This window comes from Melospiza georgiana, chromosome 21 (genome assembly GCF_028018845.1).
Source record: "Melospiza georgiana isolate bMelGeo1 chromosome 21, bMelGeo1.pri, whole genome shotgun sequence".
In the NCBI taxonomy this organism is placed as follows: Eukaryota; Metazoa; Chordata; class Aves; order Passeriformes; family Passerellidae; genus Melospiza; species Melospiza georgiana.
The window spans coordinates 964,986-980,763 of NC_080450.1; the positions used below are offsets into that span (position 1 = coordinate 964,986).

Genomic DNA, 15,778 nt, shown 5'->3' on the forward strand with positions numbered 1-15,778 from the left:
CATATTTGGTTGCTTGACCTGAGTGCCTGAAATGCCACTATTCATTAAAAAAATAATGAAAACGTGAAATATTAAAAAGAATTAAAATAGACTCACAAGCTTTTAATGAAAATTAGATTCAATGGATGCATTCTAAAACAAACTCGGGTTGAATGGATGTCTCCTGGGCTTAGGGGTTTGTGTGATGAATTCAGAGAGTGCCAGAACCCAGCAGTGCTGGGGTCCCTGCACTGTTTGTGAATAGCAAACTGCTCTGAAGACAAGATAGGAAAAGTCTTTACCCATCATTTTAAGGTCTCCATGGAAAATACATTTTTCATTTGCAAATTAACCTAAAATTTAAGGGGACTCAAATGGAAGGTTAAATAAATAATCCACAAGCTACAGTGAAATGCTGTATCTTAAACTGAAAAAAAAAAAAAGGCATTTAGTTTGTATTTTAGGTAAATGCTGTTGGTTTTTCCCTCAACACAAACTGGCATTTCCCTGGGTGTGGCTGGGCTTTTCTCTTTGCTTGCAGTGTGTGACAAACCCTCTTTGAGGGATGAAGGGTCTGTCACCACAGTTCTTGGTTTATGCCTCAAGAGCTGAGACAATTGAGGGTCTGAGAAACCCCTGGGAGGGCTGGGGAGGGTTCCTGGTGGTAACTGGGCTGAGTTCCTGGTGGCACTGGGAGCTGGGGCTCTGCAGAGCATTCCTGGTGTGAGCTGAGCTGCTGCTGTCCCCCAGGCATCTCCCGGCTGGACGATCAGATCTTCCTCAACAGGAACCCAGGCGTGCCCTCCGTGGTGAAATTCCACCCCTTCACCCCCTGCATCGCTGTGGCTGACAAGGACAGCATCTGGTGAGGGCTGGGGACGTGGGATAGCAGCTCTGAGGGCTGGGAGTGACAGCAGGGACAGCTGTGGCCCTGTCCTGGCTCTCTCAGCAGCTGGAGGTGCTGAGATCCTGCCCTGGCACAGGTGCCCAGAGCTGCCCCTGGATCCTTGGCAGTGCCCAAAGCCAGGCTGGACATTGGGGATTGGACACCCTGGGACAGTTGGGGTGTCCCTGCCATGGCAGGGGTGACACTGGGTGGGCTTTGAGGTCATTCCAATCCAAACCATTCCATGATTCTGTGATGTGTTATTAATCCAACCATGCCAAACTGCAAAGGAGACATCCCAGACTGGGTAAGGAGTGCATCTCTACAGCTGGCACAGAGAGCTGGAAGCTCAGTGTTTGTTCCTCCCACAGCTTCTGGGACTGGGAGAAAGGGGAGAAGCTGGATTACTTCCACAACGGGAACCCCCGGTACACGCGGATCACGGCCATGGAGTACCTGAACGGGCAGGACTGCTCCCTGCTGCTCACTGCCACAGGTGAGGGACACTCTGTACAGCACACGGTGTCCCACGGGGGGCTGGGGACACTGCAGGATCTTCCTGGCAGTGCTGAAACCTCTCAAGCAGAGTTTCCAAGGACTGACCAGTCCAACACTTGCTGAAGCCATTCCCACCTGAGTCTCTTGCCTGTCACTGCAAGGCTGTGGCCACCCCTGCTGTGGCACACCTGGGGAAAGGTGGTTTCAGCTGGGGAAAGGTGATTTCAGCTGGCAAAAGGTGATTTCAGCTGGGGAAAGGTGGTTTCAGCTGGGGAAAGGTAGTTTCAGCTGGATAAAGGTGATTTCAGCTGGGGAAGGTGATTCCAGCTGGAGAAAGATGATTTCAGCTGGATAAAGGTGATTTCGCTGGATAAAGCTGCTGCCCAGAGCTGAAAATGCAGCAGCAAAGCACAGGAGCTGCAGTTCTGTTCCTTGAGCAGGCAGGGCTCAGCCTCAGCACCAAAGCCCCCGGGTGGTTCTGGGTTTCCCTCCAGTCCCTGTCTCACCTGGGCAGGGGCTGCAGGAGGAGATGTTGGCCAGAGGCTCTGCAGAGCTGTGAGTCAGATCTGCTCCTCTCCCAAGGAACCATTCCAACCTGGCACTCAGAGTGTTTTCAGCAGCTCCTCCTGCTCAGCTGCACAGGTTGGGTGGAATTAAGGGAGGGGGAAGGGGAGCTGAGAGAGCCTTCAGGACATATTTCTTTCAATTTATTGATTCTTAGCACAAAAGTTTCACAGATGGGGAGCAAATTGAAAAAAATACACAATGTTCTTGAAAGATTTGCTGCTGATGGGCTGGGCCTTGATGCTGCTGCCTCTGTGGGGCTGTTCTGTGTTGAGTGGGTACTTGTGTGGCCCTCGGCACCAATCCAGAGATGAATCCTGCAGAAAATGAATGTCAAGGAAATGGAGAGACTCTGAATGTCAGGTGTTGTTCAAGGGAGGAGAAAAGCTCTTCCAGAACAGCTCCAGCAGAACAAAGCCTGAGGTTCTGTGGATGTAAATTAGAGAGGGAAAACAACCCCAACAGAAAGTGTTCAAGTGACACTCTGGGCTTTGGGGTCTGTGTGACTTCAGCTCTGCTTCTCCTCTCCTTCCTGGAGCACAAGGGGCTGCAGCACCAGCAGTGACTTTGCTTTGTGTTCTTTCCCTGTGCTCCCCCAGACGATGGTGCCATCAGGGTGTGGAAGAACTTTGCAGACCTGGAGAAGAACCCAGAGATGGTGACAGCCTGGCAGGGGCTGTCAGACATGCTGCCAACCACACGAGGTGGGTGCCACTGAGCTTTCTGTGGGGGAAAAGCTGAAAATCATCCTTGGTGCAGCTTTGTGGGTGGCACCTGTGACCTCCTTTAGCCCCAGCTCCCATTCTGGCTCCTGTTCTCCCCTGGTTGTTGTGGGTCAGGAGGGGGCAGAGGGACGTGTGCTCTAAATCTGGCACGTGCAGAAGGACAGCACAGTGAGACATTGGCCTGCTTGGAGTGCCAGGAAAGCTGGGCACAAAAGGGTGTAAAAAGGAGCACTGGCATCCAGCCACACGTGGGATGAAGCCAGAAAAACAGTTGGTGTAACCCTGAAATCTGTTTTAGGACATTTCAGGAGGTTTTAGGATATTAAAGGAGGTTCTAGGATGTTAAAGGAGGTTTTAGGATGTTAGAGGAGGTTTGGGATATTAAGGGAGGTTTAGGATGTTAAAGGAGGTTCTGGGATATTAAGGGAGGTTTAGGATATTAAAGGAGGTTTAGGATGTTAAAGGATGTTTTGGGATATTAAGGGAGGTTTAGGATGTTAAAGGAGGTTCTGGGATATTAAGGGAGGTTTAGGATGTTAAAGGAGGTTCTGGGATATTAAAGGAGGTTTTGGGATATTAAGGGAGGTTTAGGATATTAAAGGAGGTTTTAGGACATTAAAGGAGGTTTTGCAGCATTCCAGGAGCGGGTGTTCCTCCTTCCCAGACCCCACCAGGTGCTAATGCTGCAATTCTCTGTCACTTGAGCATTTCTAATCAAGGCTGCAGCTTTCCCTGGCTGTGCTGAGGCTCAGTCAGGGATTGATGAGGAGGTGCTGAGGAGGCCCATGCTGTGCAGGAGGTCACATGGGATGACCACCATCATTCATCCTGACCTTAAACGCTGACAGTTCTCATTTCTGAGCTGATGTGTTCATGCCAGGAGCCTGACCCAGCCCTTCCAGCTCTTCAGTGCATTTCTCTGCTGAGAGAGCTCTGGGAGCTGCCTGCTTCCATCTGCCAGAACAGGGCTGGGGAAACTTTTCAATCTCTTCTCTTTAGGATTGGGTTTTTCCCCTTGGCTTTTCTTTCCTTTGTGGACTGAAGCAGTCTGGGGCCTGTTTTCTTTGCCTTGCACCTTCCCAGCACACTGGGCAGCAGAGCAGGGCAGATCTGTTTGTGGAGAGAGAAATAAATGCAGCCACTTCAAAAGAGCTAAAGTGGAGCAGGTCCCTGTGGAGATGGATGAGAGCCCTCAGAGTCATCTGTGCCAAGCCCACAGCTGGTCCAGCCCTGCCTCACAGAACTCAGGATGCATTTTGGAGCTGCACAGCTCAGGAGTTTCACTGGACTTTGTTTGCTCCACTATTGATTTCCTCCCTCCTCTCCCAGCTTCTCCCCTGTGCCACAATGTCCCACTCACCTCTGAGCTGCACTTTGGAACAGCCAGAACTGGACTTTGGGGCCATTTCCGCTCTCAGAGAAGGAGAGGGGAATGTGTAAAACCTGAATTCATCTTCTGGGAGGGGCAGCAGCCCAGGGCAGGCACAGCGCTGGCACAGGCAGGCACAGAGCTGGCACAGAACTGGCACAGAGCTAGCACAGGCAGGCACAGAACTGGCACAGAACTGGCACATCCAGGCACAGAACTGGCACAGAGCTAGCACAGGCAGGCACAGAACTGGCACATCCAGGCACAGAACTGGCACAGAACTGGCACAGGCAGGCACAGAACTGGCATATCCTGGCACAGAACTGGCACAGCACTGGCACACGCAGGCACAGAGCTGGCACAGAGCTGGCACAGGCAGGCACAGAACTGGCACATCCAGGCACAGAACTGGCATATCCATCTCCTCTGGGAGGGCAGAGCTGGGCTGGCACAGCTGCTTCCCTGCTGCCCTCCCAGCTCTGGGCACACAAACCCTGAGCCATCCAGCAGCCCCAGGCTCCCAGGATCTCCCTGTCTGTCTGTCTGTCTGTCTGTCCTGGCAGTGCTGGGAGCAGCCCTAAGCTCCCAGATCTCCCTCTCTGTCTGTCTGTCTGTCTGTCCTGGCCGTGCTGGGAGCAGCCCCAAGCTCCCAGGATCACCCTGTCTGTCTGTCTGTCCTGGCAGTGCTGGGAGCAGCCCCAATCTCCCAGATCTCCCTGTCTGTCTGTCTGTCTGTCCTGGCCGTGCTGGGAGCAGCCCTAAGCTCCCAGATCTCCCTGTCTGTCTGTCTGTCTGTCCTGGCAGTGCTGGGAGCAGCCCCAGGCTCCCAGGATCTCCCTGTCTGTCTGTCTGTCTGTCTGTCTGTCCTGGCCGTGCTGGGAGCAGCCCCAGCCCCAGCAGGGCTCCTTGCTGTGTGCTCCTGCTGCCCTCCCCAAATTGCTGTGCTGCAGGGAGGGAGGGAGCCATGGGCTGCTCTGGCTGCTGCTGCTGCTTCTCTTTCACGTTCCTCCATTGGAGCTGCTGTTTCTGGTCCCTGTTTGGGGCTGGGCTCTGCTCTGGCTGGCCCTGAGCAGCGCCCCTGACCCTGTCTGTCTGTCTGTTTGTCTGTCTCCACAGGTCTGGCCCGCAGGGTGTCCATCTACCTGGACAGAAGCAAGCAGGGAGGTGAGTGCTGCTGTTCCCTGTGCTCAGGGGGTGGACAGAGCTCTCTGGGGTAGCTGGGTGGGATTTGCTGTGCTTTGAGGGGTCTCTGGGTTCCTGTGGCTTTGGTGCCACCTGTGCCATGCCCCGCCCTGTGCCTGTGCCCATGGGGATGCAGGATCTGTGCTCCCAGGGCAGGCACAGCCCTGCTGGGGCAGGGGAACCTTCCTCAGAGTCCTGTCAGCCTCTCTGAGCCCCCTCAGCCACAGGAGGTGGGGGGGATGTGGGAATCTCTGTTCTCCAGGGACATTCAAAGCATCCCTGGGCAGAAGGGTTTGGGAGGGAGGCTCCAAATGGAGCTGCTGTGGGGCTGGCTGGGGTTTATCCGTGAAGGTCCCGGGGAAAGGAGGTGCTGGGGTTTATCCATGAAGGTCCTGTGGAAAGGAGGTGCTGGGGTTTATTTGTGAAGGTCCTGTGGAAAGGAGGTGCTGGGGTTTATTCATGAGGATCCTGTGGAAAGGAGGTGCTGGGGTTTATTTGTGAAGGTCCTGTGGAAAGGAGGTGCTGGGGTTTATTTGTGAAGGTCCTGTGGAAAGGAGGTGCTGGGGTTTATTTGTGAGGGTCCTGTGGAAAGGAGATGCTGGGGTTTATTTGTGAGGGTCCTGTGGAAAGGAGGTGCTGGGGTTTATTTGTGAAGGTCCTGTGGAAAGGAGGTGCTGGGGTTTATTTGTGAGGATCCCATGGAAAGGAGGTGCTGGGGTTTATTTGTGAGGATCCCATGGAAAGGAGGTGCTGGGATTTATCACAGGGTGCCCAGAGCAGCCCCTGGATCCCTGGCAGTGCCCAATGCCAGCATGGGAGCAGCCTGGGACAGAGAGAGGTGTCCCTGCCATGGCAGGGGTGGCACTGATGGGCTGTGCCCAGCCCCAATCCTTCTGGGATTCTGGGACTGTGACAAATGTCACAAAGCCCACTCTGCTGCATGGAGGGAAGGTGGGGCAGCCCCCAGCCTTGTCCCACAGGATCTGCAGGCTCTGTCAGGCTCTGGCTGCTGGCTGGGTCCCACGGGGGTGGGCAGCAGATGGTGGATGTGTCAGGGCATCCCTGGTGCCGGGGGTGTCACCTCAGGATGCTCATCAATGATTGATCTTTGCTGACTGATCAGGGCTGGCTGTGTCTGCACTGATTCATCAGCCAGGCCCCTGCCAGGGGCTGATTCAGAGCTCCTCAGTGCACTTCAGCACATCCCTGTGCTCTGGGAGCTGGGGCAGAGCTGGGCAGAGCTGATGTGTGGCTGCTGCTGCTGCTGTGCCTGGCGCTGGAATCGCCCAGGCAAGGCTAAAATTAGCAGGGCTTGGCTGCAGGGAATCCCTGGGCAGGAGCAGGAGCAGGGAATTCCAGAGCAGGAGCAGGTTCAGGAATCCCTGGGCAGGTTCAGGGATCCCTGGGCAGGAGCAGGTTCAGGGAATTCCAGAGCAGGAGCAGGGAATTCCAGAGCAGGAGCAAGGAATTCCAGAGCAGGAGCAGGTTCAGGAATCCCTGGGCAGGTTCAGGAATCCCTGGGCAGGAGCAGGTTCAGGGAATTCCAGAGCAGGAGCAGGGAATTCCAGAGCAGGAGCAGGTTCAGGAATCCCTGGGCAGGTTCAGGAATCCCTGGGCAGGAGCAGGTTCAGGGAATTCCAGAGCAGGAGCAGGGAATTCCAGAGCAGGAGCTGGTTCAGGGAATTCCAGAGCAGGAGCAGGTTCAGGAATCCCTGGGCAGGTTCAGGGAATCCCTGGGCAGGAGCAGGTTCAGGGAATTCCAGAGCAATCCATGCAGCTGCTGCAGGGCCAGGGCAGCCCCTGCTCAGGGCAGGGCAGGGCAGGGCCATGAAATCCTTCTGCAGCTGCCTCTGCCCTCCTGGTGGCAAGGGCAGCCCCAGCATTCCCCCTTCCCTCTGGAGAGCTGTGAAAATGTGTGGAATTGGTGCTCTCCTGGCAGCATCAGCAATGCTTGGGTCCTGCCCCAGCCCTGGAAGTGCCCCAGGCCGGGCTGGATGGGGGACAGGAGGGACAGGGGGACAGGAAGGACAGGGGGACAGCTGCAGCCTGCTGCAGGAGCTGGTCAAGGCATCAGGCTCAGGTTCATCCTGAGAGCAGGGGGCAGAGAGAGCAGCAGGAGCCCCCATCAGCAGGGAGGGCTGGCACAGCTCTGGTCGGATTGTTTGATGGCAATAAATTCCCTGGAGAAATGGCAGCTCCAGGGGTTTGTGTTCTCTTAATTGAATTCCCAGCATCCCAGCTCCTGCTGTCCCTCGCTGCAGAGCCTTGGCAGGAGGAGGGGGACACTTTTTGAGAGGATGTTGTAGAAATTAATGAGGAGTGAGGTCATCCAAGCCTCCCACTGCTTCCTGGAAATTGAAGCAGGGATGTGCTTCACTGCTCAGCCAGGAGGGCCCGTGATTAAAAGTGATCACTCGGAGCCCAGGATGCTTTGTGTGGTGTTCCATGGATATTCCTGACTCCTCTGAAATGCCAAGGGCAGCCTGGCCACGCTCCCTGGCATCCAGGGCAGTGCAGATGTTGGGAATGCAGCTGCTCTCGCCACATGGTACTGGAGGGTATCCATGGAATTGTCCCATCCAGGCAAACATCTCTGGCTCAGGGACAGTGCTGAGGGAGCAGCCAAGGGCAGTTCTACCTGCATGTACAGCCAAGGGCAGTTCTACCTGCATTTACAGCCATGGGCAGTTCTACCTGCATTTACAGCCAAGGGCAGTTCTACCTGCATGTACAGCCATGGGCAGTTCTACCTGCATGTACAGCCATGGGCAGTTCTACCTGCATTTACAGCCATGGGCAGTTCTACCTGCATTTGCAGCCATGGGCAATTCTACCTGCATTTACAGCCAAGGGCAGTTCTACCTGCATTTACAGCCAAGGGCAGTTCTACCTGCATTTACAGCCAAGGGCAGTTCTACCTGCATTTACAGCCATGGGCAGTTCTACCTGCATTTACAGCCAAGGGCAGTTCTACCTGCAGGAGCAACTGCTGGTGTGGATAAACTCAGCCATACAAAACTGTCTTTAAAAGGCTCAAAAACAAACAAAAAGCCAAACCAAAAAGCACCAACACTTCCACCACAGCCATTTAAAAACTCCTTTCCCTGAGCTGTGGAGGATTTGCTGCTCATTATCTAAGAACAAAATATCCCTTAGGGGAAAGCTGTGCTCTGAGCTGCTGATGCATTGCAGCAGTGCAGGGCTGGGAGCAGCAGCATTCCAGCAGCACTGTCCCGTGCCAGGGGCTGTGCCAGGGGCTGTGCCAGCTCTGCCCTGTGCCAGATCTGCCCTGTGTGCTGCTCTCAGCAGCTGGGACAGTGGCAGGGCAGGCAGAGCCAGATCTGGGGCTGGGCAGGTGCAGGAGGAGCTGGGGAGGAGCAGCTCAGGTGTTCAGGGATACAGGAGGAGCTCAGTGAGGAGCAGCTCAGGTGTTCAGGTGCAGGAGGAGCTCAGTGAGGAGCAGCTCAGGTACAGGAGGGACTCAGTGAGGAGCAGCTCAGGTGTTCAGGTGCAGGAGCATCTCAGTGAGGAGCAGCTCAGGTGCATGAGGAGCTCAGTGAGGAGCAGCTCAGGTGTTCAGGTACAGGAGCATCTCAGTGAGCAGCAGCTCAGGTGTTCAGGTGCAGGAGGAGCTCAGTGAGGAGCAGCTCAGGTGTTCAGGTGCAGGAGGAGCTCAGTGAGCAGCACCTCAGGTGTTCAGGGATACAGGAGATGCTCAGTGAGGAGCAGCTCAGGTGTTCAGGTACAGGAGGATCTCAGTGAGGAGCAGCTCAGGTGCATGAGGAGCTCAGTGAGGAGCAGCTCAGGTGTTCAGGTACAGGAGGATCTCAGTGAGGAGCAGCTCAGGTGTTCAGGGATACAGGAGGAGCTCAGTGAGCAGCAGCTCAGGTGCATGAGGAGCTCAGTGAGGAGCAGCTCAGGTGTTCAGGGATACAGGAGGAGCTCAGTGAGGAGCAGCTCAGGTGTTCAGGTGCAGGAGGAGCTCAGTGAGGAGCAGCTCAGGTGTTCAGGGATACAGGAGATGCTCAGTGAGCAGCAGCTCAGGTGTTCAGGTACAGGAGGAGCTCAGTGAGAAGCAGCTCAGGTGCCAAGCCCAGCAGCCAGAGCCCTGTGGGTGGGCTGCAGGCTCAGTTGTAGCATCCTGGAGTAGGACCTCTGTTAATTAAAAAGGAAATGATCATTAGTATTCAGTCCCACGTTCCCTCCTCATCCCAAAGTGCTCTGAATTGAGCATGGAAACATGAGCCAATCCTGGATCATCTCTGCCATGCTTGTACATAGAAATAGTTCAGCTATTTCTGTCCCACTCCATACTGTGAGTGCCAGCTCTGGATGGAACATTTCACAGTCAGAGGAAGCTTTCCTTCCCCTCACACACTTCCAAGTGACTGACATTTCTGTGCGAGGGCTTTTCTGCTCCTCACACAGCCTGGAGTTGTGCTTCAGCACTCCCAGTTCATCCCATTTTGGCCAGGGCACACTGGGGAGCCCCAGGAGCAGAGCCCCCAGCCCAGGCCAGCACCCACCACCTCCATCCTTGCTTTGGGTGATCCAAATCCTGCTCCTGCCTCTTCCAGGGACCACAAACTGAGCTGAACTGTTTAAGTTTTAATAAGGAAGGCAGGAAATGCAGGGTCTCCAGGCACACCATAGGCAGCTCCATCCCTGAAGTGTCCCTGGCCAGGCTGGAGCACCCTGGGGAAGTGGTGCCATGGTATGAGGTGGATTGAGGTGGTTGTGAAGGTCCCTTCCAGCCCAAACCATTCCAGGATTCCACCATCATCTCCCTCCTTTTATTCCAGCCTTGTCCTTTCCATCTGCTTGTCTCTCATGGCAACCTTGGTGTAATCCCTGTGGAGCCTCTTCCCTCAGTGGGACCTTCCCTGCCCATCTGTGTGTCCTTCCTTGCTGGGTATCCTCAGGGACAAATCCTGACAGGCACAGCGAGAGAGGCACCAGAGATGGCAGCTCTGCCCGCAAAAATGGTAATTCTGCCCCCCGAAAATGCCAACTCTGCCCCCAGAAATGCCAACTCTGCTCCCCTTCCCTGTGCCCCTGCCCAGAGCAGCCCCTGGCAGCACAGCTGGGCAGGACCTGGTGCTGCTCACAAGGAAACCTTTTCCTCAAGCTGGGAAATGTTCCTGGGAGCTCCACAGCTCCCCAGGGATGGGCATGGCCAGATCCACCTCAGCTCCACGTTTCTGCTGTCACATGGGCCCTGAGCAGGTGACAAATGCAAACCCTTCAGGGTGTTCATCATCCCCAGCACTGCCTGCCTGTTCTGCTGCCTCTGCAGCCCTGCCAGCTGCCAGCACAATCCCTGGGGCTGGGATAGAGACCCAGGCTGCCAGCACAATCCCTGGGGCTGGGATAAAGGCCCAGGCTCCCTGAACAATCCATGGGGCTGGGATAGAGGCCCAGGCTGCCAGCACAATCCCTGGGGCTGGGATAAAGGCCCAGGCTCCCAGGTCAGCCCAGATCCCTGCAGTGAGGTGAGGGGCTCCCAGTGAACATCACTTGTGGGACTCCACAAAATCAGAGGGTTTTGGGAAAGCTGCAGAAAGCAGGCCCTCAGATACAGCAGAACTGTGGTTAGAGCTAAGCAGCAGCCATGAGACTGGTCAGCAGGAAAATTATTTAAACTGTAGAAAAAGCAAAGGCAAATGGAGCAATGGTCTGTGTGTTAACGCTTGTCTGAATAGCTCTCTAAGCTGCAGAAATTTTATCTAGCAAGATATTAGGAAGGTTGAAGCTTGATAATGGAGCTCTGTGTGTTGTGTTTTAAGGCTCACAAGCAGGTATTGTATTTGAAATAAGCAGGCATTGTTTAACCAAAGGTACCTGTGCTTATAGTGGTTGGATAGAACTGCTGTCAATGTGCTTTTGCTGTGTGTGATTGGGCAAGAAGCTTATCAAGTGAGTTGTAACATTAAGTTTTTTGCCTAGATTGTGAGCTGCTGGCATCTTCCCATTGTCATAATCATGTAATGAGACTGATGCTGGAAAATAAAACAGCTCAAGGCAGTTCCTCAGCAGCCCCATCTCATTCATGTCTGTAAATAACCCCCTGCCAGCATCCATCAGTGACCCCCTGGATGGGGCAGGAGCAGGAATCGCCCCAGATGTGGTGCTCAGGGAGGAGACAGGGGCAGTGTTTCTGTGGAGCTGCAGAACGAGGTCATTGCATCACCTGGAGCAGAACTGGGTGTTCAGAGGATGAGCTGCAGTTCCCTTTGTGCTCTGGATGTCCTGGTACAAGGCACTGGTGGTGGCCCCGTGGTGACAAAGGAGCCCCTTGGGGCAGCCTGGTGTCCTGTGGGGATGGTTCCTGCAGCAGACCCAGACAAAGCACGTTTGTGCCTTGTGGAACAGCTCATTGTGGGGTGAGACCCAGGGATGGAGGCACCGAGGGTGCTGGGGCAGGAGCTGCAGCCCTGCATTGCAGAGGGCTCTGCCTCCAGCTCTGGGTGCTTATGAAACACTGCTCAGCACCACAGACCAGGGCTGGCATCGAGGGGAGGCTGGGATGCTGCTCTGGGAGCCTGGGGTGATGCTCTGAGGCAGGAATGATGTTCTGAGGGGCAGGAATGCTGCTCTGAGAGGCAGGGACGATGCTCTGAGAGACTGGGATGATTCTTAGAGGCAGGAATTCTGGTCTGAGGGGCTGGGATGCTGCTCTGGGAGGCTGGGGTGATGCTCTGAGAGGCAGGAATGCTGCTCTGAGAGGCAGGGATGATGCTCTGAGAGACTGGGATGATTCTTAGAGGCAGGAATTCTGGTCTGAGGGGCTGGGATGCTGCTCTGGGAGGCTGCTCTGAGGGGCAGGGATGCTGTTCTGAGACACAGGGATGATGCTCTAAGGCTGGAATTCTGCTCTGAGAAGCTGGGATGCTCCTCTAGGAGACAGAAATTCCTCCTTTGAGAAGCAGGAATGCTGCTCTGAGAAGAAGGAATGGTGCTCTGAGGGACAGGAATGATTCTGTATGAGGCTGGGATGATGCTGTTGTGTGAGGAAGGAATTCCGCCTCACAGGGGCTGGACACAGACACCAGTCCTGGAGTTCTTCTCTGGTTCCCTCCTGTGGTGCTCCCGGGGTTTTGTTTGTGTTTCTAACGTGGTGTGGATGGGACCTGGTGCTGAACATTTCGTTCCCGAGGCCTCTCAGCTTCTCAGGAGGAAAAAAATCCTAAGGAAAGGATTTTCATAAAAAGATGTCTGCGACACAGGAGCAGCTGATTGAGTCTCAGCTGGAGCTGTGTGGGGTGTGTGTGTGTGTGTGTGTGTGTAATTCTGTGTGAGGTGTGTGTGTAATTCTTTGTGTGGGGTGTGTGTGTCTCTGTGTCTCTGTCTCTGTGTCTTTGTGGTGTGTGTGTAATTCTGTGTGAGGTGTGTGTGTGTGAGAGGTGTGTGTGTGTAATTCTGTGTGTATCTGTGTCTGCGTGTGTGTAATTCTGTGTGAGGTGTGTATGTGTGTATGAGGTGTGTGTGTGTGTAATTCTGTGTGTGTAATTCTGTGTGAGGTGTGTGTGTGTGTGAGAGGTGTGTGTGTAATTCTGTGTGTGTCTGTGTGTGTGTAATTCTGTGTGAGGGTGTGTGTGTGTGTGAGGTGTGTGTGTGTGTAATTCTGTGTGTGTCTGTGTCTGCGTGTGTGTAATTCTGTGTGTGTGTGTGTGAGGTGTGTGTAATTGTGCATTCCTCTGGGGCTGGCAGTGCCCGGCGCACCCTGGTGCCCTGCAGGGCTGCGGCTGTGCCCATGCTGGCACTGAGTGCCCCTGCCTTGCTGTGTGCCAGGAGCAGGGATGGTGGTGGACTGGGAGCAGGAGACCGGGCTGCTGATGACCTCTGGGGACGTGAGGATCATCCGCATCTGGGACACGGACCGCGAGATGAAAGTCCAGGTAACGCACACCTGCCTGCTTGTGCAGCCCCTCCCAGCCACGAGCTGCTGGGAGTGCTCTGTGAGGAGCTCCTGCAGCCCCTGCCTCCCTGCCTCCCTGCCCCAGGTCCCGTTCCCAGGTCAATAAAACCCCACAGATGCTTAGGGACTGTGTCAGGGCTCTCCTGCAAGCTGCTCTGCTCTTCTGGGTGGGCAGCAGTGCCTGGGGAAAGCTGAGGCTCTGCAATGCACAGGAGGGCACTGGGATGTGAGGGCAGGCTCTGGGATGCAGAGAAGGGCTCTGGGATGTGAGGGCAGGCTCTGGGATAGAGAGGAGGGCACTGGGATGCAGAACCAGCCTCTGGGATGTGAAATCAGGCTCTGGGATGCAGAATCAGGCTCTGGGATGTGAAATCAGGCTCTGGGATGCAGAGAAGGGCACTGGGATGCAGAGGAGGGATTTGGGATGCAGAATCAGGCTCTGGGATGCAGAGAAGGGCACTGAGATGTGAATGCAGACTCTGGGATGCAGAAGCAGGCTCTGGGATGCAGAATCAGCCTCTGGGATGCAGAGGAGGGCACTGAGATGCAGAACCAGCCTCTGGGATGTGAAATGAGGCTCTGGGATGCAGAAGCGAGCTCTGGGATGTGAAATCAGGCTCTGGGATGCAGAATCAGGCTCTGGGATGTGAAATCAGGCTCTGGGATGCAGAGAAGGGCACTGGGATGCAGAGGAGGGATTTGGGATGCAGAATCAGCCTCTGGGATGCAGAAGCGAGCTCTGGGATGCAGTTGGATTTCACAGAACGGGTAACTGCAGTAGTGTAGCACTCTGTGAAGGCACACACACACACACCCCCCCTGTGCCACAGAACAGGGAAAGGCCCTGCAGAGCCCCTGGCAGCCACCACACGTGGGAGTTTCTCAGAAATCCCGAGGAGAAGCAGGTGGTCGGTGAGAACGGAGGCACCATGCTGCAATGAAAGGGAAGTGGAGTTTTCAAAGCTTCTCGAAATTAATTACCCTTGGATGAACATTAATTGCGACACTTTGACCCTGCGATGCAGGATAATTAAGCCTCTGTTCATCTTAATTACTTTCACATATTATTTTTCTCTATGCAAATTAGGGAGCGGCAAAATCCAGGAGGCGAAAATCTTTTAAATGATGATGATTAATGATTGCGCCGAAAGTATCTAAAAAAACACGTTGTTTCTTTTTTTAATTGCAAAGATCGGGTGTTGAAATTGGAGTGATTGGAACTTCCTGACTCAGTGCCTGGGAAAGTGCGAATCAGCACAAAGAGCAGCGATAATCGAGGCAGATAAAGGCGCCTCCCTCTTTGAACTACACAAACCCACACCTCTGGAGGAACAAGTGCTTCATTTGCACTTCTGCTGCTTCAAAGGGGGAGCTGGGGGTGCGCAGAGGCTGCAGCAGCCCCGGCCCCGGTGCCTCTCCCGGGATGGAGAAGCGGCCCCGGGGGTGAACCTGCACAAAGGTGGAACCAGCAGTGAGGTTGGGATGAGCTCCTGCAGCTTCTGGAGCAGCCTGGGCTGAGGAAGCTGTGCCCTGGCAGGGCTGGGGTGACAGGGGCTCCAAGGTCCCTCCCAACCCAGCCCATTCCATCGTTCATTCCTGCTTTTGCACTCCTGAGGGGCTCTAAGGTCCTTCCCAACCTGTCCCTCCCAACGCAGCCCATTCCATCCTTGTCATTCCTGCTTTTGCAGTGCTGCTCAGCATTTTTTGCTGGTTTTAACAAAGTGTTTTCCCTCTCAACAGGCACAGGGATTATTCTGAGCAGTTCTTTGGCCTCCAGAAGTGAAAAGGGGGGGAGTGGCAGTGTGGGTGCTCCCGGCAGAGCTGTCCCTGCAGCTCCAGCTGCCTTTGCCAGGTCCCTTTCCCAGCACAGGTCTCTGGTGAGATGCTCTGGGGGTCCCTGTCACACGTGTCACAGCAGGGACAGGAGGCACAGCACTGCCTGGATTGCTCTGGGGCTGTGCCAGGGGCCACAGTGTCCCTTTGGGGCACCAGAGCTGCCCCACCCTGCTCGGTGTGAGGAGGAGGAGGAGGATGAGGAGGATGGGGCAGGACCTTGGTTCAGGGGCTGAGTGAAGCTGTGTGTCACAGCTACAGCAGAACAGATACAATTGGCTATGGCAAACCCCAGCTCCCAGCCTGGTTTGGTACAAAATGGAAGTAGACGAGTGCCCAGGTGAGACAATGATGGGTCAGATTGGAACTTAAACCAGAAATTCCATTCCATCCTGCAGGCAGACATCCCCCAGCCAGTGAGCTGGGCTGTGTTAGGAACCCAAGCAACCAAGGGTCCAAGCACCAGAACTTTGAATCCTTTATAAAAGAGTGTCCATCAATGAGCATTGGCTGCTGTCACCTGCACTGAGAATGGCACAGGAGGCAGGATTGTAGAAAGTGCAAAGGCTTTATTCAAGAGAACTGCGTGGTTTACATAGAGTGACACCACACATTCTGTTTGATTAGTAACAAAACCACCTTCCTCACACACCGTCCTTGAGAAGAACAGAGAGACAAAGCAGAAAATCACCCCAGCAGATTGTTTGCACTTAACGAGTGATCCCATCCTTGCAGCTCCCTGAGAGTTCCCAGAGCCGCTTTGCCGTTTTTCTGTCCCTGGCATCCCCATGTCCGGCTGTGTGACCGACACCGTGGTGTGTCTG

At 54.6% G+C, this 15,778-nt stretch overlaps 1 protein-coding gene across 2 annotated transcripts in view; it reads left to right on the top strand.

Annotated features, from left to right (window-relative positions):
• Positions 1-15,778, top strand: part of RPTOR (regulatory associated protein of MTOR complex 1) — a 103,702-nt gene that overhangs the window by 80,998 nt on the left and 6,926 nt on the right. For both annotated transcript variants that reach the window (XM_058038669.1, XM_058038670.1), the window contains 5 exons: positions 730-844; positions 1,237-1,361; positions 2,527-2,631; positions 5,138-5,185; positions 12,995-13,101. In XM_058038669.1, the coding sequence (XP_057894652.1) occupies positions 730-844; positions 1,237-1,361; positions 2,527-2,631; positions 5,138-5,185; positions 12,995-13,101 (500 nt within the window). The remainder of the gene's footprint in view (positions 1-729; positions 845-1,236; positions 1,362-2,526; positions 2,632-5,137; positions 5,186-12,994; positions 13,102-15,778) is intronic.